We start from the raw sequence: 24,824 nt of genomic DNA on the forward strand, positions 1-24,824 counted from the left end.
TTGGTAGAGACATGGGTGCAGGGAACTATTTCTCTACTATTGAAAAAACCCATCAATCTTTATTATAAATGGCAACGGATAGTCAGTATCAGGGAAGCAATATGGAGGAGACTACAGCAAACCGGAGGTTGCTGTTCCCACCTGAAGAGGGCAGCTGTTGCTTAGCTCCAGCCCATTGTTATGCAGGAATGTAGGCTCCATTTCACCAGATCTAAGTTTTTAAGAGAAACTGGAAATTTAGGTTATTATTTCATTATTATTATCAGAATTTAAAAATCACTGTTTAGGCGAAAACCAAAACCAACACAAAGCATTTGTCTGGGCCACAAGGGGCTTCTAGTTTGTGACTTCTGATCTGAGGCCTGCCTCCAATATCCCTTTTTCCAAAATAGCTTCCCTGAATCCCCTGCGAATGTACCAGTTTGAAGTCCCACCACACACCCAGCTTCCCAGCCATTTACCTGTTTTCCTCTTGTGCCAATTAGCACTTTGAACTTGATGCTATTTGTTCAATCCTATTTAATCTTCCCTGTTAGACTGGAAGTTCCTTGAGGACAGGGCCTGTCTATTGTTTTTCATCTTTCCCGTAATACTTAAGCGAGTTTTTTGCTCTGATTTGGCACCTAATAAATATTAGTTGGGTCGGCAACTGAATGTGCTTTCTTCTGCCTTCATTCGTGCTTTTGCATGTGTTATTTTCTTTGATACCTATTCCACCCATGTGCAGTGGAGAGGATGCGTGCTGCGTCTTACAGAGGAAGGATTAATTGAGATTATGGGAATTGCTCAGGGTCATGGAGTGAGGAAGTCAGGGAGCTGGGGTGTGAGCCCAAATCTTCTGATTTCCATTCCAGTCTCCTCTGCCCACCTGCCACCTCTCACCTTCTCCCCCTTGACCTTTCTCTGTAGCGGAACGGAAACCACCGCTGTTTAACATGAATGCGATGAGTGCCTTATACCACATTGCACAGAACGAGTCCCCCGTGCTCCAGTCAGGACACTGGTGAGGACTGGGATTCCTGGGCCCAGGGGTTAGGCCATAGGGGTAAGGCTGCCTGGCTCACGCCCTCCCCACCCTTCCCCTGCTGTGACTTCTAGGTCTGAGTACTTCCGGAATTTTGTCGACTCCTGCCTTCAGAAAATCCCTCAAGACAGACCAACCTCAGAGGTTCTTCTGAAGGTGAGGGCTCACTGGCCTAGCATTCTCCTAGAACTGTAGCTTGTTGGAGCCACAGAAACCCCTCAGTGAAATTAGTGATTCCTGATTCTTCCTCCACTGAGAACTTCATTTATGAATTCCCACCCCCATCCCCAGTGCCCAGTGGACTTTGTGTTTTGCAAGATTTTGTCTACCAGATTGCCTTTATTTATTAAGTAATCATTTGTTTTCCCGTCTTTTATTAATCAAAGATATATATAATTGCCAGCCAGAATTTCTGGCCAGTGTGCAATAACCAGGGTTACCACACCAATCTGATGTAATTCAAGCCAAAAGCCTGTGTAGCCTTGTCATGGGGAAATGTATGATTTCCCTTAGGGGTTTTTTGAGTTATCAAAAGTAGAGGGGCCCCCATTCCCTTCAGAGATCCATAGGGGCCTAAGGACCCCTAGTTGGGAACTGACTTAGATTGTCTACCCTGACCTACTTGTTTTATAATTGTGGGATGCTTTGAGAGGCCCAGAGAGGCCTCATGACGTGTCCAGGGGCACAGAGCACTTTGATAGAAGACCTGGACTAGAATCCAGATCTCCTGGCTGTTCTTGCCTGTCAGCCATGCCTGGAGGAACAAGAGACTGTGTGGGGAGTAGAGACGGGGTGGTAAAAATTAATGTGGGAGGAGGGGTTGGGACAAGGCCAGCATCAACCTGTGGTGGGCATGGGCCCCAGGGGAGTGCCTCAGGCCAGAGGGAATGCCAAGATCCATGGGATATTGGGATGCGGGAGGTGCTTGGCGGCAGGCCTCAGTGCTCTCTTCCCCCAGCACCGCTTTGTGCTCCGGGAGCGGCCACCCACAGTCATCATGGACTTAATCCAGAGGACCAAGGATGCTGTTCGGGAGCTGGACAATCTGCAGTACCGCAAAATGAAGAAGATACTGTTCCAAGAGGCACCCAATGGCCCTGGCGCTGAGGCCCCAGAGGAGGAGGAGGTGACCCGGCTTGCCCTGCCACCCTTCTTCACCACCATGTTGTGCTTGCCTCCTAGCGGTTGCTTGGCGCCCCTCCCCACCCTTCTCCATACCCCCGTCTCTTTGTGCTACCTCCGTATGCACATCCCTTGTCTTTCCCCTTCCCTGCCCAACAGCCTGTGTCCTGTCCACAGGAGGCAGAGCCCTACATGCACCGGGCCGGGACGCTGACCAGTCTAGAGAGTAGCCATTCAGTGCCCAGCATGTCCATCAGCGCCTCCAGCCAGAGCAGTTCAGTCAACAGCCTAGCAGATGCCTCTGACAATGAGGAGGAGGAAGAGGAGGAGGAGGAGGAGGAGGAGGAGGAAGAAGGCCCTGAAGCTCGGGAGATGGCCATGATGCAGGAGGGCGAGCACACAGTCACTTCCCACAGCTCCATCATCCACCGGCTGCCGGTATGCAGCTCACCCTGAGTAGGCCTGACAGCGGCAGGGCCGAGCCCCAGCTCTCCTTCTCAGGAATCACCTTGGTTCCCTGCTCCCCCTCCCATGTGTGACTGCTCCTTCTCTAAGTCTGCCTGGGTCTCCAGGGAACTCCCTGTGGGCCCATTGACCTCTGAGCCTTGGGCATTCCTTCCATCTTCCCTTCCTCTAGGGCTCTGACAACCTCTATGATGACCCCTACCAGCCAGAGATGACCCCAGGCCCTCTCCAGCCACCTGCAGCCCCGGCTCCCACATCCACCACCTCTTCTGCCCGCCGACGGGCCTACTGCCGCAACCGGGACCATTTTGCCACCATCCGTACTGCCTCCCTGGTAAGTGCAGCCATCCTGGATGCCCCAGACTATCTAAGTCCAGAAGTGACATATGATTAAGTCCAGATTCCACCCTCACTTTGTGTTGCTGTCTCTTGCCTTCTCACCTCGACCGTCTCACCTAAACCCTCCCCTCTCCCCTCCCTTCTCCCAACAGACTATTTTGGTCACATTGCCCAGCTCGTACTCCATTTTTGTGGCTGGACTTAAATAGCATCTCCTGGCATGCCTTCCCAGGCTCCTGGCCAGCCAGGTGCTTCATATCCTGTGCTGTGGTACTCCTGAACAGCATGATGACAGGTTTGCTGGATTCTGTGCCCCTAGAGGGCAGAGATGGTGTACAGGTACCTGCCTGTGCCAGTAATTGGCTTTCAGGCCCACACACATCCCCGTATTTAATCCTTCCAGCTCTTCTGGGAGGGTGAGGGTATGATCCCATTTGTGAGATGAAACAGCTGTGACTCAGGGGGGGCTACCTTTGGTGCTTCCCAAATTCTGTAACCAGGACCTTGGTCCTCTCTTAAAGTCACAGCGATGTTTTTCTCAGTTCATAGGAAAAGGGGTATACTTTTCCTAAAACATAGTTTTTCGTCTGTACTTTTAATAAACTTTTAGATTACATTCCTGTTCAGCTGTAAGATTTGATGGTCCCCTTGGAGGCCACTGGTTGGTCTAGTATGTTCTTGTAGCCTCTGCTTATGGCTGGTTGTTCTTTTAGGACAACTCTTCAGACCCTGTGATGCTTGGTGCTTTGTGGTACTGTGTAGAGAGGTCTGTGATCTCCAGGGTTTTGGCCACCTGGACTAGTTTGGGGTACATTGACATAGCCCCTTGACAGTGGGATCTGAGCTCAAACTTCAGATGAGGACATCCAGGCCCAGTGTTCTTGTTATTCCAGTGTCCCATGGTCCATATTCTGGCTCCGTATCTGAGCTGTAAAGGGTCTTCAGTGTTTGCTGAAGGGGAAGGAACCATCACTTACTGGTTCAGAGTGTTCTAGACACTATTATATAGGTATCAAAGTTAATCTCCCCAGCCCCCTGTGAGGAGGTGTTATTGTCCCATTTAATAGAGCTAAGGCTTAGCAGCATTAACTTGCTTGAGGTCACATGGTTAGTAAGTGGCAGAGCTGGGATCTGGTCCCAGGTCTGTCTGATTCTTTTATTCTTTTGAATTAATCTGAATTGTTCCTACTTTTATGCAAAACCCTGTGCTCAGCACCTTTTCTTGTTTCATTGAGTCTCATCAACCTCTGAAGGAGATATCTCCATGATCCAGTTGAGGTGGCAGGCTCAGAGAGGTTAAGTGTGAGGAAGATATCAAATGAGAATTAAACCCATAAGGCTAACACTCACGTTCTTCCCCCATAGAGCACGAAGACTATGTGTGTTAATAAAATGGGGGCCAGGGCTGCGCCCCACTTCTCATCCTTTCTCCCGCCCCCAGGTCAGCCGTCAGATCCAGGAGCATGAGCAGGACTCAGCCCTGCGGGAGCAGCTGAGTGGCTATAAGCGGATGCGACGACAGCACCAGAAACAGCTGCTGGCATTGGAGTCGAGGTTGAGGGGCGAGCGTGAGGAGCACAGTGCGCGGCTGCAGCGGGAGCTCGAGGCGCAGCGGGCTGGCTTTGGGGCTGAGGCCGAAAAGCTGTCAAGGCGGCACCAGGCTATCGGTGAGAAGGAGGCGCGAGCTGCCCAGGCTGAGGAGCGTAAGTTCCAGCAGCACATCCTCGGGCAGCAGAAGAAGGAGCTGGCTGCCCTGCTGGAGGCGCAGAAGCGAACCTACAAACTTCGGAAGGAGCAGCTGAAGGAGGTGGGATAGGGCTGCAGCAGTGGGTGGGGTTGGTGGAGGGTGAGGCGGGCCCTGACCTCCTTGCTCTCCTGCTGCCCTTTCCTAGGAGCTCCAGGAGAACCCCAGCACACCCAAGCGGGAGAAGGCTGAGTGGCTTTTGCGGCAGAAGGAGCAGCTACAGCAGTGCCAGGCGGAGGAGGAGGCTGGACTGCTGCGGCGGCAGCGCCAGTACTTTGAGCTGCAGTGTCGCCAGTACAAGCGCAAGATGCTGCTGGCTCGTCACAGCCTGGACCAGGACCTGCTTCGAGAGGTAGGCCACCCCCTCCCTGTTCCCCTCCCAGATCCCAGGCACCTACCCTTTTCCATTTGCCTCACTTGTGGTTGTCTTTCCCATCTGCCCTCATTCGTGTCACAGCTCGGCTTCTCTTCAACACCTCTTTCGCTTCTCGTGCCCACTAGACCCTGCTAGAGTTCCCAGGCCAGCTAGGAGCTTGGCTCCCTTACACCTCTCATCTACACCCCTCATCTCCCCACCCTCGGCTCCCTCTGCCAAGGAGTCCTGGGCCTCTCACTTCCTTGACACCAACAAGGCTTTCTGACCAGTTTCTGGGCCCTGCCTCCCTTTTGCCTCAGGACTTGAACAAGAAACAGACACAGAAGGACTTGGAGTGTGCATTGCTGCTACGGCAGCATGAGGCCACACGGGAGCTGGAGCTACGGCAGCTCCAGGCCGTACAGCGCACACGGGCTGAGCTCACCCGCCTGCAGCACCAGACGGAGCTGGGCAACCAGCTGGAGTACAATAAGCGGCGTGAGCAAGAGTTGCGGCAGAAGCATGCGGCCCAGGTTCGCCAGCAGCCCAAGAGCCTCAAAGTACGTGCAGGCCAGCGTCCCCTGGGCCTCCCGCTCCCCATTCCTGGGGCTCTGGGACCACCTAACACAGGCACCCCTAGAGAAGAGCAGTCCTGCTCATCTGGCCAGGAGGCAGACCAAAGAATTCTGGGAGAGGAGGAGGAAGCAGTTCCAGAGAGAAGGATTCTGGGGAAGGAAGGGGCTGCCTTGGAGCCAGAGGAGCAGAGGATATCGGGGGAAGAGTCAGGAACCCCTAGTCCCAGTCCACAGAAACATAGGAGTTTGGTTGATGAGGAAGTTTGGGGGCTACCTGAGCAGGAGATAGAGGAGCTTAGAATTCCATCCCCGGCACCCCAGGAGAGGAGCATTGTGGGCCAGGAGGCATCCGGGGAATGGAGGTTGTGGGGGAAGGAGGATGGTAGCCTCTTGGATGAGGAGTTTGAGCTTGGCTGGGTCCAGGGTCCAACACTGACCCCAGTCCCTGAGGAGGAGGAGGAAGAGGAGGAGGGTGCTCCATTTAGGACCCCGAGGGATTCTGGAGATGGCTGTCCCTCACCAGACATCCCCCCTGAACCCCCTCCAACACATCTGAGGCCCAGCCCTACTAGCCAGCTCCCTGGACTCCTGTCCCATGGCCTCTTGGCTGGACTCTCCTTTGCAGTGGGGTCCTCCTCTGGCCTCTTGCCCCTACTACTTCTGCTGCTGCTCCCACTGCTGGCGGCCCAGGGTGGGGGTGGCCTGCAGGCAGCCCTGCTGGCCCTTGAGGTGGGGCTGGTGGGCCTGGGGGCCTCCTACCTACTGCTTTGTACAGCTCTGCACCTGCCCCCCAGTCTATTCCTACTCCTGGCTCAGGGCACCGCACTGGGGGCCGTCCTCAGTCTGAGCTGGCGCCGAGGTCTTATGGGTGTCCCTCTGGGCCTTGGGGCTGCCTGGCTCCTAGCCTGGCCAGGCTTGGCTCTACCTCTGGCAGCTCTGGCAGCTGGGGGCAAATGGGTGCGGCAGCAGGGCCCTCGGATGCGCCGGGGCATCTCTCGACTCTGGTTGCGCGCTCTGCTGCGTCTGTCGCCCATGGCCTTCAGGGCCCTACAGGGCTGTGGGGCTGTGGGGGATCGGGGCCTATTTGCACTCTACCCCAAGACCAACAAGGATGGCTTCCGCAGCCGTCTGCCTATCCCTGGGCCCCGGCGGGGTAATCCTCGCACTGCCCGACACCCACTAGCCCTGTTGGCAAGGTTTTGGGCCCTGTGCAAGGGCTGGAACTGGCGCCTGGCACGGGCCAGCCAAGGTTTAGCCACCCGCTTGCCCCCCTGGGCCATCCACACACTGGCCAGTTGGGGCCTGCTTCGGGGTGAGCGGCCCAGCCGTATCCCCCGGCTGCTACCACGCAGCCAGCGCCGGCTAGGCCCCCCTGCCTCCCACCAACCACCACCAGAGACTCTAGCTGGGCGGAGATCCCGAACCCGCCAGTCCCGGGCCCTGCCTCCCTGGAGGTAACCAACTCTAGCTTCTCCCCAGCCCAAATCTAGAGCATTGAGCACTTTATCTCCCACTACTCAGTGAAGTTTCTCCAGTCCCAGACCTCTCCTCCCTTTCACCACTCCTTCCTCGGTATGCTTCCCCACCTCACCCCTAGCCCTTTGGGCCTCTAGACAGGCAGCCTCCTCCGCCGTGGAGTCCGGAGATTATATTTTGTGTTCTCCTGATGCTCCCCCCACACCCTAAGTTATTGCTCTTCTCCCACTGTGTGTGCTCATCCTCACCCTCATCGACTCAGGCCTGGGGCCAGGGGTGGCAGTGGGTGGGAAGAGTCATGTTTTTTTTTTCTCTCTTTGATTTTGTTTTTCTGTCTCCCTTCCAACCTGTCCCCTTTCCCCCACCAAAAAAAGAAAAAGACAAACACAAATAAAATATCTGAGCGGAACTGTACCTTTGGCCCAGGCTGCCTCTGTCTGCTTTGTCCTGCCGCCTAGCCTCCCCGGTATGCCCCCAATCTGGACCCTTGGCCCCCAGTTCCATGACCTCTTCACCCCATCTACGTTATCTCAACCCCTTTCACTCCTCAGCCTCATCCTCTCTACCTTCATAGCTTCGTTGCACCATGACCACCACCAGTTCAGGGGTCTGGGCCCCTGTTGAGCTTCTCCAGAACTTCTTGGTCCCACAGTTCCCCTGTTTGTGGATTCCTCCCCGAGAGTCCTCAGGTTCTGGGTCCTTTTGTCCTCATTCACTGCCTTTCCTCCCAACCCACTCCCTACGTGGTTGCCTTCTGTCTGGGAGCTGAGTTTCTCTCCTGGCATCAGGCATTACCCTAGAGGGCTGGGGGGATGGCACTGCAAACCGTCCACAGTAGGGGGTGGTGAGTTTGGGGGCCCAGACAGTGTGGGGGCTGCGGAAATGGGGTTGGTTGTGGGCTTGGAGTGGGAGCTGAGTATACAAGGGGCCGGGCTGGAATGTGGATATCTGGTCAGGGTGGCAGCTGCTGGCCTGTTGAACTTGTCGGGCCCTTTCTGGCCACCTCCTTTGCCCCTTTCCCTTATGTGGCCCGAGATGGGGCCACCCATCTTATCCATTTCTTAGCTTGGTGCTTATCCTTCCCTCCCTCCCACCCTGAGGTGATGAACCTGGGACTCCCTCTGTCTTTCCTCAGCTGTGTTGCTGTCTTCCATGTGTGTGTTGAGTGACTTGGTTTTCTCACTTGTTCATATTCTGTATCTGCTCACAGGCGTCTATCTCTAGGTTGTATTTTCTCCCTCTTTGCATGGTCAAAGCTTCTTGTGTGCACTCAGTCCTCTCAAGATTCTCAGTTCCCTGTCCATGAACTCTCCTGCTGTTTCTTGTGAGTTTTCCACCCAACTCTGTGAACGTGCTCTTGGAAGATGTCTTGTTTTCTTTGCATCTCTTGCCCATTGAGAATCTTCCTGATCTCTCTCAACACAATCCCATCTCTCCATGTCTGTCTGTATACAGCTCCCCCCGCCCCCTCTGTCTAACATGTTTTCTGTTTCTCTCCCTCTTCTTGTCTCTGCTTCTGTCTCCTCTCCTCCTCTCTTTCTTCTCCCTTTCCCCTGGTTGTTCCTCCTCCTCCTCCCCCCTGCCCCCATCTCCCCTTGGTCCGTCCACTGCATAGTCTAAGGAGCTGCAGATCAAGAAGCAGTTCCAGGAGACGTGTAAGATCCAGACTCGGCAGTACAAGGCTCTGCGGGCACACTTGCTGGAGACCACGCCCAAAGCTCAGCACAAGAGCCTCCTTAAGCGGCTCAAGGAAGAACAGACCCGCAAGCTGGCAATCCTAGCTGAGCAGTACGACCAGTCCATCTCAGAGATGCTCAGCTCACAGGCGGTGAGGCCTGGGGTCCAGGGAGGGAGCGTGGTGGAGGTTGGCCTTTGTATTTCCAGCTTAGCTGTGGGCACTGCAGGTGGGGGGTGTAGACAGAGATAGGGCTTTTCGCTCTTGGGAAACTCAGATATTCTTTCACTGTTGGTATTCTCTGCAATGGTTTTACTATTTCTCTTAAGTATTTTCTTAAGGTCTTGACAAAGCCAGCCTGCCTACTCCACCCAAGAACCACCAAGGAAAGAGTGGCTGTAATTTTTTCCTGGGCCTGAGTTAGTTTAATCTGTGAACAGGGAACAAATAAAAATGATTGTGGCCCTCAGGCCAATTTGCTCAGACTTCTGGAGGATTTTGAAGTTTGCTGTTCTAAAAGTGATCACACATCACACTGGAATAGGCCACTTAAAATAACACTGTAAAAAGTAAAAGTGTTCTTATTCATTGCCGTTCCCTCACCTAACCCACCTCTCAGAGGTAACTGTTGTTAACAATTAATTGTATTTTAGATTTTTTCCTATGCATATTTAGAAAATTATATAAAAATTTTAAACAAAAGTGGAATCATACTTTATATACTGGTCTCTAACTTCTTTTTCCACCTTGTATTTCTTGGACATCTTTCCATGTCAGTACACATATCTCATTTTTTAAGAGCATAGAGTTTTCCATGGTATGGATGTACCATAATTTATTTAACCCATCCCTTATTGGTGGACATTTAGGTTGTTTCCAGTATTTTGCTATTACAACGCTTCAGTGAACACCTTCGAGCACATGTGCAAGTATACCTGGGGGATAAATTCCTGGAAGTGTAATTGCTGTGTCACAGGGTATGACGACCTTTCATTTTGATAGATGTTGAGACTGGCTGCTTCTTGAAACCTGAGGGCCCAGGCCTGCTGGGGCAGGGGAGGATTGTGGGGGTAGGGGAGGAGGCCCCGAAAACTTGCTCTACCTAATCTCTAGCTGCGGCTTGATGAGACCCAGGAGGCAGAGTTCCAGGCCCTTCGGCAGCAGCTTCAACAGGAGCTGGAGCTGCTCAATGCTTACCAGAGCAAGATCAAGATCCGCACGGAGAGTCAACACGAGAGGGAGCTGCGGGAGCTGGAGCAGAGAGTAGCTCTGAGGCGGGCACTGCTGGAGCAGCGGGTAAGAGGGCTGGGCTTCCAGGATGGGGTGGGGAGGGCAGCCCCCACCCCCGACCCTCTGACCTCTATTCTGGGTGCCTCAGGTGGAAGAGGAGCTGCTGGCCCTGCAGACGGGGCGCTCTGAGCGAATCCGGAGTTTGCTCGAGCGGCAGGCCCGTGAGATCGAGGCTTTCGATGCTGAGAGCATGAGGCTGGGCTTCTCCAGTATGGCTCTGGGGGGCATCCCAGCTGAGGCTGCTGCCCAGGGCTATCCTGCTCCACCCCCTGCCCCCGCCTGGCCCTCCCGTCCTGTTCCCCGTTCAGGGGCGCACTGGAGCCATGGCCCTCCTCCACCAGGCATGCCCCCCCCAGCCTGGCGTCAGCCCTCTCTCCTGGCTCCCCCGGGTCCCCCAAGCTGGCTGGGGCCCCCAGCACAGAGTGGGACACCCCGTGGTGGAGCCCTGCTGCTGCTAAGAAACAGCCCCCAGCCCCTGCGACGAGCAGCCTCGGGGGGCAGTGGCAGTGACAATGTGGGCCCACCTGCTGCTGCAGTGCCTGGGCCTCTGAGCCGCAGCACCAGTGTCGCTTCCCACATCCTCAATGGTTCCTCCCACTTCTATTCCTGAAGTACAAGGTGGATAAGCCGATGAATGAGGCAGGGGTGGGTGGAGCCTGATCCTGGAGGGCTGTAAGCCTGAGGTCCATCCAAGGGTGAGGGACAGGAAGTTGGCTCCAGCTCCCCTCAGACCTTATCTCATGAGCTTCTTGGGCTGGCCAGTGGCCCAAGGCCAGCTTGGGCATAGGTGCCTCAAGGCTGACCAGGAGCCCCTGCCTCCCCACCATGGTGCCAGGGTTTCTCTCCATCACGGCCTCGGGAAAGGAGGGAGATATGCGTGTCAAATATTCATCTAGTCCCCTGGGGGAGGGGAAGGGTGGGTCTAGATATATTATATAAAGCGAACTATACTACGCCCTGGAATGGGGCCATGGACTTGGGGACGCCAGGCCCCCCAGACCTGGGATGTGACAGAGCAGGTCTGGGGCCTGGGGTGGGGAGAACGGGAGGAAAAGTTCTTCCTGAAAGAAAGATCAGGATGGGGTCTTGGGGGTCAGGATGCCTGGGTCTCTCCATTCCCCTGTTGCTGTCTGACGTCCTGTGCCGTCTTGTCCTTTATCCTTTTTTTTTTTTTTTTTTTAAATTGAGATTTGAGCTGGGGCAGGGGAACAAAATAAGAACCTTAGAAGGGGCTGCTCCCAGGCCTGGGGGCAGTCATGAGAGCCCCTCCCAGCTACGGGGCTGGCACAGAGCCCCATGGCAAGCTTTTAATAAACTGTTGGTTATTCTAACAGATCCCAGGACTCACCTTTTCTGTCTAAGGTGTATGTTAAGGAATGTTCAGTGGCAGGTGATAGTGTTACTTGTATTTAAAGAGAACTCCCTGGGCTGTGTAACTAAAAATTTCAGTGACTTTACTGACTTTGGACATGACTGAATCCAGAGCTTCAAAGGAAGTCATCAGTCGCTGGACCTCTGCTTCCCTTTGCTTTGGCTCCAGATTTTCAGGAAGGTTCACCTTACGCACAGGCCCCTGGCAGCTCAAGCCTTACAACCTGCCAACAACCTCAACAGCAAGAATTCCAGCAGTCCTGAAGTGACTTCATTGGTTTGATCTGTAGCCAGAGGCCTGGGGTGCTCTGATTGGTCAGGTTTAGACCCTGTACCCACCGCTTGAAGGCTGAAAGAGTCGGCCCGTGGACTAAGTGGCTGTTTCCAGAAAGGGGAAGAAAGACATAAACAACAGCTGTTCCCAAGACCTTTCATTTTGTGCTTCACATTCTTCTTAAGGCCAGTTATTCAGATCTTCCTCCCAACTAAGCTTTAGGTTATCAGACAACTAAAAGCAGGGTGGTCAGGGACTTCCCTGGCGGTCCTGTGATCAAGACTCCCTGCTTCCACTGCAGGGGGCATGGGTTTGATCCCTGTTTGGGGAACTAAGATCCCACATGCCACACAGCGTGGCCTAAGTAGTCAGAGGGGCCCACTGGTCAGGCTGGAGAAAGCAGCCACACTCTTTTTGAATCAAGCCTGGTGGCAGACTGGATGGCAGGGTCAGGAGGCTGGGATTTTCTTTGGAGAATCTGGGGGAAATTAAAGGGAACCAGATCAGGGGGACAGTGGCTACTCCTCAGCTTCCTGGACCAAAGTACAGGGGGTGAGAGTGGGGGACCAGTTTTGATGAGGTGATTCAAACACTCCTTTATTGAGTCTTTAAAAATAAATCCCTGTAAACACTTTAAACTGGGAATGTGAAGCTGAGAAGTAGAATCCCAATAACTTGTGTCCCTGGGAGCTGTGAGTCTTCTCCGAAGAAAGCTGCTTCTGCTCTGCAGGCAGAGTTGGGGGTGGGTATGCTATACGTGCTTTCTACAAGTGGAAAGTCCCTCCTGGGGACAGGGGGAGCTCAGTTGCTCTCGCCATCACTGCTGATGATGCCACGCATATGTGACCAGTCTGGGGGTGGGGGGTGGGGCCGCTCTTCCTCTGAGTCCAGGGTCCTGCAGTATAGCTCCCCTGGTGGGGCTGCTGCTCCTGCAGGGTTCCAGGCTGTGCGTCTGCGTGGCCGGCCTAGAGGGGATGAGAAAGCAGGAGATGAGTTGTCTGAGAAAGTCCATGCCCCATCTGCTCCTGGACAGTGGAAGGAAGCCCCTCACCTGAACCACTGATGATGTTGGTAATGTCCAAGGAGGCTACCTCAGCTGCCTCTTCCCGCTGCTCCTTCAGGGCCCGACACTTCTCTAAGGAAGGGTTACCTGGGGCAGAAGAAGCTCGTGATCCTCTCCTCCCCAGCAGCCAAGGCCTTCTCCTGCAGCCCCCAGGGCACGCCCAGCCTCACCCTTCATGCCCAGGGCTTCCAGTTCTGCCCGGAGAACACTCAGGCGTTCCTTGTGTGAACGGCAGGAGCCCAGCAGCTTCTTGTAGTTTCGATGAGCCCCACAGGCCCGAATGTAGCGCTTTAGCCTCATCACAGATGGGTGGTCCTCACCACGGCGACCAGAGCCAGCCTGGCAAGGGAAGATAGCAGCTGAAGGCCAAGCCTTTGGGGCTTGAGTCAGGGTCTCCCTCTTCCTTGATGGTAGCCTCCCACCCCATCTTCAGCCCTCACCTTCCTGCCTTTATGTTCTGGACTGCCATCTGTGGAAGAGGAGGAGGAGCTTCGTGTCCTGCCTTTCTTGGAGCTCTTCTTGGAAGAGCGGTTCTTCCTCTCCTTGGGGGTCCCCTCTGCCTCGCTGTCACTCACCTCCTTCTCCGAGTCACTTACCTCACCATTGATACTGCCCACGTTGGCTCTCTTTCCAGTAGTTGGCGTCATCTTCCTCCAGCTGTCTTCCCCATCCTCCTCACTGCTTCCACTCTGCCTTTTCCTACCCTTCCACTGGGTCTTGTCTTTGCTCTTCCTCTGCACTAGGGGCTCTTCATCTTCCCCACTGCTATTCCCACTGCCTGCTGCTGATCTTTCCTTCTGTTCCTCTCTGTCCCCCGGGGATCCCAGCAGTCTTGCTGCCCTGCTTTTCTGCTTACAGCTCCTCTCCTCCAAAGAGGAGGACCTTTGACCTCCACTGCTCTGGGCTGTGAGTTTCCAATCCTCTTCTAACTCTCTGTTCTCTTTCTTCCTGGCTAGGGTCTCCTCCTCCTCACTCTCCTTTTCATTTTCCTGGTGGCTTTTAGCTCCTTTCTTTCCCTTTGCCTTCTTTCCTGGCCCCTGGGCACGTTCCTCACTGTCTTCACTCTCCTCCCTGGCCTGTTTCCTATTGGCTGAGGCCTTGCCTGGTGCCTGCTTGTTCTTTGTCCCAGGCTGCTTCCTAGTCCTGCCCTTGGACTCCTTTTCCTCCTCCTCCTTCTCTTCCTTTTTCTCATCTTCCTCTTCCTCACTGCTCTCTTCTTTCCAGACCTTACTCTTTCTGGCAGAGCCCTCTTCCTCCTCCTCACTGCTCCCCTTCACCTCCTCCTTCTCTAATCCCATCTTTGCAGTCAGGTCCCTCTGCTGTTCCTCCTCGTCACTGCTCTCAATTGCTTTCTTTGAGGCTCGCTTTGGATTCTCATCCTCGGCTGGACTGACTTCTGCTGCCATCCCATTCTTTGCTGGGAGGCCGAAGCAGTCTGGACTGGAGGCTGCAGAGCTGGGCTCTGGAATGTGGAGAGAAGAGGAGGTTGGGACAGGTTCCTCCTGTCCCTTCTCCCTCCACTTGGGATTGGTTGCCTTGAATCCTGCTCTGATGGAGGGAAGGGCAGTAGGAAACAGCTCTCAGTCCACCCTGTTCCTGGCTCCTGACTCACGGGCCACGCGCCCTCACCTAAGGCCTTGGAACATAACACACGCACAATAAATACCTTTAGCATGAACCAACTATGCACAAGGCACTAACCTGACTCCGAATTGAAACGGAACCTTTTTCTCGCTGGGTCACGGCAGGGGATGGGAGACCTCTTGGCCTTCTTGGCAACGTCGAGCCTCTTTTCCCTGCCACCCGCTTCATCCACCTGTGTGTGCGTCAAGAGAGCATCACGTGTATCAAGGTTGTGTTCTGCCCCACCGCTCTCAGGCCCCTCCTCCACGGCCACAACCCCCGCCTGCGGTGGCCCAGGCTCGGGCCCACACCTGCATCTTCAGCAGCTCCTCCTCCACTAGCCGCTTCAGCGCCTGCTTCTCCTCGGGCTCCAGGTGGTCGCGGCCCGCGTGAGCCAAGAACCTCCGCCGCACGATGGAGTGCGTAAGCGTGCTGCGGAAACACGTGTCACGACGGAGTCCCTGTCCCGCCCCTACCCTTTACAACCCCGCCTCCAACCTCCGGTGCACCTGAGGTCCGGGCGGCCTTGGAAGAACCTACGGGTGAACTCCTGCATCTCATTCTCCCGAGCCATTTTGCTCCACCTGATATCGGCGGCTCCCGCCGTTTTTCTTCTCGGCCCCCGTCCGCGCGTTTGACAGGAGCTTGCGCACGCGCAGTATCGTGGCGCCGTGAGGTGGAGGACCGTTGAGTATCCGTCACGGGCCGCTTGGACCCAGAACTTTGCGAGACAAAACTTGCCTTCCGCGGGCAGTTGGAGAGTCTCGCGGTTCCTTGCTTTTCTTAGAACGAATCTCTTCTGAAGGAGAATTCTCGTTAGAAACCGATTGGGAGCCGGCTACACCTTTGGATGTAACAATCAACCCGCGACGCTGCCTCTGTTCGTGGTCACGGGCAGCAACTAGGCATCTGTGATTTTGAAAGACAGAAGGAAAAGGGCGTCCTCGCCAGGAGACTAGGAATCCGAGGAGGAATGCCTTCTCGTGGCTTCAAATCGCTAAGCACATTTCGAATCAGTAAGGGTGCCCTCCAGCGTCCGCCATCTTTGTGACATCATCGCGTCGCCGCGGCGCCATTTTTAGCGTATCCCCTGGAAGCAACGTTCCTTTCCCGGTATTCCCCAGGAGGGCAGCCGGTGTGGTTACGATTCCTGGGCGCGGGGCACGGCGGGAGTTGTAGTCCCAGCGGATACAGCCCTGCCGACTCTCCGGAAGTGGAGGTGGGAGAGGCTGGGCTGAGCCGGCTCGGGGTAGCCCGGCTCCCGGCCAGTGCTGGGGCGCTTCTCCCGGGGCGGGTCATGAACGGGCCGGCGGACGGCGAAGTGGACTACAAGAAGAAATACCGGAACCTGAAGCGGAAGCTCAAATTCCTCATCTACGTGAGTGCTGGGGTGGTGAGGCGGTAGGGGGTGAGGCCTGGTGCTCGTAAGACTTAAGTTTACCTGTGTGTGAAGAGAGTAGGGTGAGCTGTGGCCGGCGTCCGGGCTCCATTTACGGACGGCCGTTGGCTCAGCTCCCACCTTGCCGGTAATACAGGAACACGAGTGCTTCCAGGAGGAACTGAGGAAGGCGCAGAGGAAATTGCTGAAGGTGTCCCGGGACAAGAGGTGAGACACGTTGAGGGGAGGAGGGAGGCCAGCGGGTGATGTGGCTCCTATGGATCTGCATTCGGATCCCATCCTGGAATGGGCCACAAATGCATGATAACTGCCTCGGGGCTGTTGTGAGGCTCCAACAGGCCAGCTGGAAGGGACGAGGGCCCAGGAGAACATTGCAGAGATGGGAGTAAACACTCTTGTTCTCTCCGCCCGTTCCCTCAGTTTCCTCCTAGACCGACTTCTGCAGTACGAGAACGTGGATGAAGACTCTTCTGGTGAGCAAGGTCATGAAAAATTGGTGGAGGACATGCTCCTGACACTCCAGCAAGCTTCCTGGGCCCTCCCTTTAGGCCGCGGAGGCCAATACAGCCTCCAGTGGTTCTTAAGCCTAGTCACTTGTCGTCCTCCTCACTATTCTTTCTCTCAAGTATAACTGAGTATCTGCTGTATTTCAGGCAGTGGGCTTTGCACAGAGGATACAGTGGTAACCAAGATGGGTAAAGCCTCTTGGAATTTGTATTCTCGTTGGGGGTAGTAAGTAAGCAAAGAAATAAACTAGAATTTTAGATTTGAGGAAGAAAATCAGGGTTACGTGGTAGGGATTGGAGTAGAACGGGGGTTGATAAACTTTCTCTGTAAAGGGCCAAGTAATAAGTATTTTAGGCTTTGCAGAACGTACAATTTCTGTTGCGCCTATACAGCTCTGCCTTTGTAGTGCAGAAACAGCAATAGGTGAGTTGTGAATAAGTGAGTATGGCTGTGTTTCAATAAAACTTTATTTATGAATACTGAAATTTGAATATCATAAAACTTCCACGTCATGAAATATTTTTCTTTGGAGTTTCTTTTCCCCCAACGATTTTAAAATGTAAAAGCCGTTCTTAGTTACAGACCATACAAAAGTAGATGGCAGGCAACATCTTAATAAAGAATTCAAGAAAGGCTTTTTTCAGGAAGTAATGTTGGAGCTGGGACCTAGATAAGAAGAAGATGTGAAGATGAGTGAGAGATTTCCCACAGAGGGAGTCACAGATGCAGATTCCCTGAGGTAAAAACGTACCAGGTTTTTTGAGGAGAAGGGATGAAGCACATAAAGCACTGTTCTCAAACTTTTTTTGAGCACCATTTACAACCAATAATAGATTTTACATCGTGACCAACCCCCACGTACTTACTTGCTTATAAAACAAAATTTAGTGAAATAATGTTGAGAGCCCTATATGCAGTTTGTTCTGATACTTTTTAGACTGCTTTTTTTTTTTCCATTTAGTGCTCGTTGTAAATCAATAAGTTGAATTTGTGACCCACTATTGGGTTGATACCTACAATTTGAAAAAGTCCTAAGATGGGCCTTTGTGGCCCAGTTTTTCTCATAAGCCATGTCACCTGCAATCACCTCTCTCCATGGTGTCTAGAGCAAGGGTCAGCAAACAGCTAGCCAGATTGCTTGTTTTTGTTTTATTTACTTATTTATTTTTGGCTGCGTTGGGTGTTCGTTGCTGCGCGCAGGTTTTCTCTAGTTGCGGCGAGCGGGGGCTGCTCTTCGTTGCGGTGCGCAGGCTTATTGCGGTGGCTTCTCTTGTTGCGGAGCACGGGCTCTAGGCGCGCGGGCTTCAGTAGTCGCAGCTCACGGGCTCTAGAGCGCGGGCTCAGTAGTTGTGGCACACGGGCTTAGATGCTCCACGGCATGTGGGTTCTTCCTGGACCTGGGATCGAACCCATGCCCGCTGCATTGGCCAGCGGATTCTTAACCACTGCCCCACCAGAAAAGTCCCCAGATTGCTTGTTTTTGTAAATAATGTTTTATTAGAACATTGAACACTTATTCATTTACACATTATAGGAAGACAGTGGATGAGGTCAAAGAAGTAGGTAGGAGCCAACTCATGTAGATCATGGCAAAATATTTGGCTTTCATTCTAGCTTCTCATTGCCTTCGTGTTTCTTCCTGGAGGTCTTTCAGTTAACTTGCTTTTGGAGGGGGACTTCAGGATAGGAGGCGTGAGGGAACCCAGCCTGTTTATGATCAGAGTGGGATATAGCTGAGAAACAAGAGCCAGAGACATAAGCCACCACTTATCTCCTGGAGAAGCCCACAGTGTGGTGAGGGAGACACCCATATATGACAGTGTCCTAGCAGAGTGAGGAGAGCCGTGACCAGTGAGAGTAAAGGGTTCTGGAAGAGTCAGCCATCAACTGGGCCTGAGGGATTCTGGGAGACTTTTCAGAGAGGTGGCATTTAATCTACTTCTTTCTTTCTTTTTTTTTTTTTTTTTTTTTTTTTTTTTGCGGTACGCAGGCCTCTCACCGCTGTGGCCTTTCCTGTTGCGGAGCACAGGCTCTGGATGCGCAGGCTCAGTGTCCATGGTTCACGGGCCCAGCTGCTCCGCAGCATGTGGGATCTTCCCGGACCGGGGCACGAACCCGCATCCCCTGCAGTGGCAGGCGGACTCCCAACCACTGCGCCACCAGGGAAGCCCTAATCTGCTTCTTAAAGGATCTATCTGAGCAGAGAAATCGGGAATAACGTATTTTACGTGTAAATGGTTATCTGTTAAGTGAATGATGGGCCTTCTAGGTAGAGGCACAAATCTGGGAAATGAATTTTGGTTTTGAGAAAATAGGTTGGTGTGATGTGAAGAATACAGTTTGGTTGGGAGACCAGAAGGGTGGGTTGGGGCTATATTAAGAAGCACTTCAAATGCTTCCAGGCATTGGGAAGGATGTGATCAGTTTTGCGTTTTATGTTGTTCTGTCCTTGGGGAGGACAGTGGGTGGCAGGAGAGGTGAGATTGCTTAGCAGGTGATTTTGACATCGTGCTGACCTGACCTCGTGACAGTTGGAATGGGGAACAGTGAGTGAAGGTAGGAGAGATTTGAGGGGCAAATTACCAGGACCCTGCATATGTGGAGTGGGGCAGAGGTAAGCTCTGGACAGCTTAGGCAAATAAGGAGAGAATAGCATAAAATGGTCAGGAGTCAGAGGCCTGGGCTCAAGTCCCAGTCCAACACCTTCCTTTCTGAGCCTCTGTGACTGCATCTGAAAAGCGGAGGTGACGTCTTCCCTTTCCTCCTTGGATAGTTCTGAAGACAAGGAGAGGCAGTGAATGTCAAGCACCTGTTCAGAGCCTGGCACGTAGAAAATGCTTGACAGTATGTTACCAGGGAGGAGTCCAGGCAGGAATTAGGTCGTAAAGGACATTTTAAGGAAGCTGTGGGCCTCCCCAGAATACACCTGTGTGCCCTTCAGATTCCCCAGAACCCTTCCGTAGAGTTGAGATTACGCCCCTCTGGGGTAGACGGGGACTCCCACCCACTACTTACCAGCCCTCTCCTCACAGACTCAGATGCCACTGCATCTTCAGATAACAGCGAGACAGAGGGGACATCCAAGTTGTCGGACACGCCAGCCCCTAAGAGGTGAGAAGAAGCCATCATTCTTCCCGGGAGGGTGGGGGGTGGGGGTTGGAGAGGGTACCTGGGCTGCCTCTTGCCTCTGACCCCCTCCCCTGTCCTTTCTCCAGGAAGAGAAGCCCTCCGCTGGGGGGTGCCCCCTCCCCCACCAGCCTCTCCCTGCCTCCTTCAACAGGGTTTCCCCTTCAGGCCTCTGGGGCCCCCTCCCCATACCTGAGCTCGGTGAGTTGGGGTCAGGGGTGGGAAATGGTCAGATGCCTGGGAATAAGGTGGGCATCATTTGGGCAGAGGGTCCAGGCCTCAGGGTGAAGCCAGCCCAGCACCAAGAACATCTGTCTGGGTGTGGCCAGCAAGCGTGCCTCGGAGGGGTGTGAGTCGGGGCTGCCTACTTCTCTCTGGTGTAGGAATGGGGGACAGACGTGACTGAGGAGAGGAGACCCCAGGACACAGTCCTGCTGCTGTCCCCTCCCGTCTGTTCTCAGGAGCCACACTCATCACCATCTCTTGTTTTTCCATTCTTCCTCCTGTTTGCATTTCTTCCTTCTACCCCCACCCCATCCACTCCATTTCCCATCTCCATCCCCTCACTCCCGCCTGCAGCTGGCTTCCCCCACCTACCCCCCATTCCCTTCTGACTACCTGGCCCTGCAGCTGCCCGAGCCCAGCCCCCTGAGGCCCAAGCGGGAGAAACGGCCCCGCCTGCCCCGGAAACTCAAGGTACCCTGTTTGGGGGACGTTAGGGAGGGGCCAGAACGGCAGGACAGCCACCTGAGGGAGGCTCAGGACGGCTGGGGGCCTGTCCGAGAATGTTGAAGGGCTGATTTGGGGCTGCTGCTGGGGACCCAGCCCAGGGTTAGGCGCTGAGGGGCGGGTCCCAGAAGTCCTGGCTCCCAGGCTCCCTGTGAGACCAGTCAGGGCAAGCCCAGACTCGGGGAGCTCAGAGTGAAGGTGGCTGGGGGCCAGGCTCATTTTCACAAGTGTTCTGTATTGCCAGGCAGCCCCCAAGGAGGGGCAGAGCTGTGGGATCTAGAATCAAGTCAAGGTTGCACCACTTAGAAACCATGTGGCCGTGACGCTCTAGGTCCCAGGTTGTGCGTCTGTAAAGTGAGTGATCAACCACGTGTAAAATCAGCAAGTGGTGTGGAGCGCCTGCTGTGTGCCAGGCACTGTGCCAGGTGCTGCACGCACAATAGCGAAGGAAGCAGCAGCCCCGGCTTTCATGGAGCCCATGTTCTCGGAGGGTAGGCAGGAAACAAGCAGGATAAATAGGTACCGACGTGGAAAGACAGATGCAGATAAAGGGCGTGGGGACACCAGAGTACGCGGGGCTGATGTTTACAGGGGGCGGCCAGAGACTTGAATGAGCAGAGCCCTGGCTCTCTGCAGTGCTTCATTCGGGAAGAACCAGCACAGGGGCCCTGGGGGTGGGCACGTGTTCGGCTTCTTCAAGGGCCAGGAAGGAGGCCGGTGTGGTCGGAGGACAGGGAGAGGGAGAGTGACCAGAGAGCAGGTCAGAACAGCACCTGAGGGGCAAGGCTGTGGACGGCCTCGGAGGTGTTGGGAAGTTTTTGGCTGGTACTGTGAGTGAAACGGGAGCCACTGGAGAAGGTGGGGCAGAGGGGCGTCTGATCTGATTGACGTGTTAAGAAAATTGCTTGGCACTGCAGTGAATAGGCTGGTGGGTGGGGGGTCAGGATGGAAGTGGGGATATCAGTGAGGAGGCTCCTGCGGTCAACCAGGCAGCAGGGGGAAGGGTGAAAAGTGGGTGATGGGTCTCTTTCAAAGAATGAGCCCCAGGAAGAGCCGTGTGGGCTGTGAGAGAGAGGGGCGTTGAGGGTGACTCCAGGGGTTTGGGCCTGAGCAGCCAAAGAAGTGGCCCTTTTCTGAGTCGGGGAGGACTGTGGGAGGAGCAGGTTTGGGAAGGAAGGTGAGTTTGGCTTTGGATGTCTTGAGATGCTGTCTGGAAATGTCAACGAGACAACTGGGTAACTGGGTAACGTGAGCCTGGCCCGCACGGGGGCCGTATTTGGAAGTCACGGGCAGGGAGGTGGATGGCGCGGAGAAGAGGTCTCTGCACCCTGAGCCCTGGGAGAGATGAGGACACGGAAGGCACAGTGCCCTTCCAGCTGAGTCAAAGTGAAATAAGGACCGGGCTGGCAGCTCTCAAGTTGGGTGGACTGGAGACTGGAGACTCTGGAGCCAGAGGTGGAACGGGAGCCCTGCTTGTGGTGGTTAGGAGTGTGGGTTCTGGAGTTCTAACCCCAGCTCTGCCACTTCCTCCCGTGTGACCTTGGCCCTTGAGCCTGGAAGATGAGTAGATAATGGGTGACGATACTGCTCAGCTCCTGCTTCACGCTGCTTGGCAGGCGTTCTGCTTCCTGGGCTGGGCGGACTGGTGGAGAAGGCACGGGCCAGAGAAACCTGGAGCAGAGCGTGGAGGCGTGGCGTGGTGTGCGCTTGGCAGTTCAGGGCTCTGAAGTGCTGGCTCCTGACCCAGAGGCGTGTCAGTGAGCTACGTTCGGGGCAGGCAGGGGAAAAGGGCCCAAACCAACGGCGGTGCATGGGGGAGGGGAAAAATCAGGGACGGCCTCAAAGAACAGGTGACACTTGAGCCCAGGGTGAGATTTGGATATTCAGGCTGAGGCGGTTGTGGAAGGAAGGCGGGGACGTGGCAAAAGTGGTGTTTGGGCTGGAGCCGGAGGGGTGAGAGCGAACAGCGTAGGAAGGATAGGGTGGGTCAGGTCATAGAAGGCTGGGTGTCCTATGAGGAGAGTGGGGGTCCCTGAAGTTTCTGGGTGTGGTGGTGTGAGGAGAGGGGAGGGGACGCTGTGAAGACTGAAGCAGGTCAGTCAGGAGCCTGGGCCTCACCCGTTTTAGCTGGGTTTCCTCCACGCACTCGCCGTGCGACTTGGGCGCGTCATTTAACTCTCAGAGCCTCCGCTTGCTCCTCTGTTCGGTGGTGTCGTTGTGAGGATAAAATGAGTTAAGAGAGAGAAAACACTTAGCCCAGTGCCTTGTCCCTAGTATGCCACAGATAAGCATTCACTACCTTGGGTCACGCTGAGGAGGCCATGAAGTCAGTCCAAGCAGGGGTAGGACATGGGGCCTCGGGTAGGTAATCAAGAGGTGGTGGCCAGAGGAGGGGGACAGTCATGCCACCGGCCTTTTCAGTCGTGCGTGTGCATCTGCTCCCGTGTGTGCACATGAGTGCCTGGTACTGGGTGCAAGGGTGCTGTTCAGAGCTGGGCTTCCTGTCTGTCATCCATCCTGGCAGACCCCAGTCGCCCGAGGTACAAACCCACTCTGGCTCTCCATGCCACCCTAGGAACAGCGGCGATGAGGGGGCCGCCTTGAGAAGCAGAGAGTAGGCCACAGGGGCCCGAATGTGTTAAGGCAATCAGAAGGGCCACTGTGAAGACTACTGCCATCCCCGCACCCCGGGGCCAGACTGGACACTGCCTGGTGGGGACCTGGCAGGCCTGTGCCTTCAAACCTCCATTTCCAAGCCTCCGTTTCCTCCTCTGGCTGATGACCTCTCCTCCCTTCCAGGGTGGTCGGAATAGTGAGAGATCATTAATGGAAGTCACCTGGCACATAGTAGGTGCTCAGTTTGTGCCTACAGGCAAAGCAGGAGGCCCACAGATCTCTGGGAAGGATTCAGAAGGACCTGGCAGGGGTGGGGCTGGAGGGTTGGGCAGGACAGAGGCCACTTCCCAGCCTCAGAGCACAAAGCAGGACCTTTGACAAATAGCAAAGGACAGTCCAGGTGGAAGGACTGGCCTGTTCTCAGGCACTGCCTATCCTGAGGGCAGCGAGGAGCCGGAGGCCCCCGAGTACAGGAGTGACGCGCTCAGGTCTGTGTTCTAGAGAGCTTACTCTGGCTGCAGTGCGGAGGAGGAGCTGGATCTGGGAGAGGCTGAAGGCAGGGAGTCCAGGTGAGCTGAGAGGAGGGCCTGGCCTAGGCCGGTGGCTCTGGGGATCCCAAAGAGGGGCCCCTCCCAGACACAAGAGGTAGAAGCCTCACACGGCCGGGGGTGAAGACCTTTGACACCCTCCACCAAACCAGTGAGCCCCTCAGGAGGAGGAGGGAGAGGAGGCCAGTGTGGCAGGTGGTACTGGAGGTGCCCAGAGGCGGGCAGGCAGGCACTCCAGGCTGGCTCTGGCTCTGGCTGCTATCCCAGGGGCAGCCACAGTGCCTGACTGGCAAGGGCAGGGCCCGGCCTTTCCCTCCTGGTTTCCCATGAGACTCCCTCCACCACCACCCTCATCAGCACTCCCATCACCAAGCCTCACCCCCACGCACTTGCTGGTGTGAGACTGCAGGGCTGAGGTGGGGCAGGCTCCCTGATTCCAGCCGTGGCTGGCCTGGCTGTGTCCACTACCCCTTGAATGAGAGCCTTTGCCCCCTTCCCCATCCCCTGGAACTGTCTTAAGGGGCAGTGCCAGCCTCCTGGAGGTCCCAGTGCCTCCCTGATAGGCCCTCCCTGTGTTTCTCCCCACTGCTGCAGATGGCGGTAGGACCCCCCGACTGCCCCGTGGGAGGGCCGCTGACCTTCCCAGGCCGGGGTTCTGGGGCCGGCGTGGGGGCAGCCCTGGCCCCACTGCCCCCACCCAAGATGCCTCCCCCTACGATCCTGAGCGCCGTCCCTCGGCAGATGTTCAGCGATGCAGGCAGCGGGGACGACGCCCTGGACGGGGATGATGACCTGGTGATCGACATCCCGGAGTGAACCCCTCTGCCTGACCCCCTGCCCAGCGCCCTCTGTGTCAGCACACATGAGCCCCCAGCTTCCGCAGAGACGTTTATTGACGCCCGGTTGCCATGCTGTGGCCACTGACACAATCAGAAAAGGCGTAAACATGCATGAATGTCCCCCAGAAGGTGGGCCCTCTCCAGGGAGGGCAGGGGCCCTGCCTTCACATCCCAGCCCAATCCAGGAGACAGTTACTTAAATGAGTGGGCCAGGAGCACCTGCCACCTCTCAGAGAGGCAGAGACCCTGCGGTGGCCCCCCCACTTAAAAGGGCAGCTGTACAGGGCTCGGTGGTGGTGGTTTTTTTAATGAAGATTCTGCATTAAAGGAGTGCCTCTTTTTGTGTGTGTCATTTTCATTTTTGGAAACCTCCTCCTCCAAACCCCCCCTAATCCGACCTCCTCCCTGGAGGGGAGGGGGCCGGGCAGCCTGGAGAGGCAGGAGAGAGGAGCAGCAGCCGGGTCCTTGGGACAGGGGCACTGTGGGATCCCCCCTGCAGGTGTGCTCTGTGGATGGGTGGTTTGCATATTTGTCTGTTGTAGCGAGTCAGGCAGGAGGAAGTTTGCATATGTGAATATAGATCTCCACAGTCCCTCACAAGAAGACAGACCCACGGTCACGGAGACACGAAACAAGACAAGTAGTGCGGGGTGGGGCCTCCACC

At 55.1% G+C, this 24,824-nt stretch overlaps 3 protein-coding genes across 11 annotated transcripts in view; 2 read left to right on the plus strand and 1 right to left on the minus strand.

Annotated features, from left to right (window-relative positions):
* The window catches only part of TAOK2 (TAO kinase 2), a 19,070-nt gene extending 7,670 nt beyond the window's left edge, over positions 1-11,400 (plus strand). Inside the window, exons 10-20 of one of the 4 annotated variants that reach the window (XM_022588337.3) lie at positions 910-1,003; positions 1,099-1,180; positions 1,983-2,150; positions 2,324-2,584; positions 2,784-2,945; positions 4,392-4,757; positions 4,843-5,046; positions 5,370-5,609; positions 8,716-8,928; positions 9,889-10,071; positions 10,154-11,400. In XM_022588337.3, the coding sequence (XP_022444045.1) occupies positions 910-1,003; positions 1,099-1,180; positions 1,983-2,150; positions 2,324-2,584; positions 2,784-2,945; positions 4,392-4,757; positions 4,843-5,046; positions 5,370-5,609; positions 8,716-8,928; positions 9,889-10,071; positions 10,154-10,675 (2,495 nt within the window). In that variant the 3' untranslated portion in view covers positions 10,676-11,400. The other 3 variants (XM_022588339.3, XM_022588338.3, XM_022588336.3) reach the window with 3 other exon arrangements.
* Positions 11,220-15,024, minus strand: HIRIP3 (HIRA interacting protein 3). 3 transcript variants are annotated; one of them, XM_022588341.3, is made up of 7 exons: positions 14,906-15,024; positions 14,708-14,828; positions 14,475-14,589; positions 13,370-14,235; positions 12,944-13,112; positions 12,762-12,860; positions 11,220-12,675 (listed from the first exon to the last, which is right to left on the minus strand). In XM_022588341.3, exons 1-7 carry the CDS (start codon positions 14,968-14,970, stop codon positions 12,512-12,514), a joined length of 1,599 nt encoding a protein of 532 aa, XP_022444049.1. In that variant the 5' UTR covers positions 14,971-15,024; the 3' UTR covers positions 11,220-12,511. The 3 variants fall into 3 exon arrangements, with proteins under 3 accessions (XP_022444049.1, XP_022444048.1, XP_089752047.1); XM_022588340.3 differs by having other exon boundaries at positions 13,214-14,235; XM_089895921.1 differs by having other exon boundaries at positions 13,214-14,235; positions 14,471-14,589; positions 14,706-14,828.
* Positions 15,025-15,086: 62 nt separating this feature from the next.
* On the plus strand, positions 15,087-24,501 carry INO80E (INO80 complex subunit E). 4 transcript variants are annotated; one of them, XM_022588354.3, is made up of 8 exons: positions 15,087-15,774; positions 15,932-16,002; positions 16,216-16,268; positions 19,335-19,413; positions 19,518-19,629; positions 20,008-20,124; positions 23,275-23,342; positions 23,916-24,032. In XM_022588354.3, exons 1-8 carry the CDS (start codon positions 15,694-15,696, stop codon positions 23,923-23,925), a joined length of 591 nt encoding a protein of 196 aa, XP_022444062.1. In that variant the 5' UTR covers positions 15,087-15,693; the 3' UTR covers positions 23,926-24,032. The 4 variants fall into 4 exon arrangements, with proteins under 4 accessions (XP_022444062.1, XP_022444063.1, XP_089752056.1 ...); XM_022588355.3 differs by lacking the exon at positions 23,275-23,342 and having other exon boundaries at positions 23,916-24,501; XM_089895930.1 differs by lacking the exon at positions 23,275-23,342 and having other exon boundaries at positions 20,059-20,124; positions 23,916-24,501.
* The last annotated feature ends 323 nt before the right edge of the window (positions 24,502-24,824 follow it).

This window comes from Delphinapterus leucas, chromosome 15 (assembly GCF_059928025.1).
Source record: "Delphinapterus leucas isolate spDelLeu-1000000601 "Yukka" chromosome 15, BTC_Dleu_Yukka2, whole genome shotgun sequence".
Classification (NCBI taxonomy): Eukaryota; Metazoa; Chordata; class Mammalia; order Artiodactyla; family Monodontidae; genus Delphinapterus; species Delphinapterus leucas.

Excerpts from the sequence above, each read along its gene's own strand:
- HIRIP3 (XM_089895921.1), bottom strand. The coding sequence starts at position 14,970 with ATGGCTCGGGAGAATGAGATGCAGGAGTTCACCCGTAGGTTCTTCCAA. Across the intron at positions 14,829-14,905 it reads CAAGGCCGCCCGGACCTCAG|CACGCTTACGCACTCCATCG; the intron begins GTGCACCGGAGG and ends GTGTTTCCGCAG. Across the intron at positions 12,676-12,761 it reads CAACATCATCAGTGGTTCAG|GCCGGCCACGCAGACGCACA; the intron begins GTGAGGGGCTTC and ends CATCCCCTCTAG.
- INO80E (XM_022588355.3), top strand. The coding sequence starts at position 15,694 with ATGAACGGGCCGGCGGACGGCGAAGTGGACTACAAGAAGAAATACCGG. Across the intron at positions 15,775-15,931 it reads AGCTCAAATTCCTCATCTAC|GAACACGAGTGCTTCCAGGA; the intron begins GTGAGTGCTGGG and ends CCGGTAATACAG. Across the intron at positions 16,003-16,215 it reads AAGGTGTCCCGGGACAAGAG|TTTCCTCCTAGACCGACTTC; the intron begins GTGAGACACGTT and ends CCGTTCCCTCAG.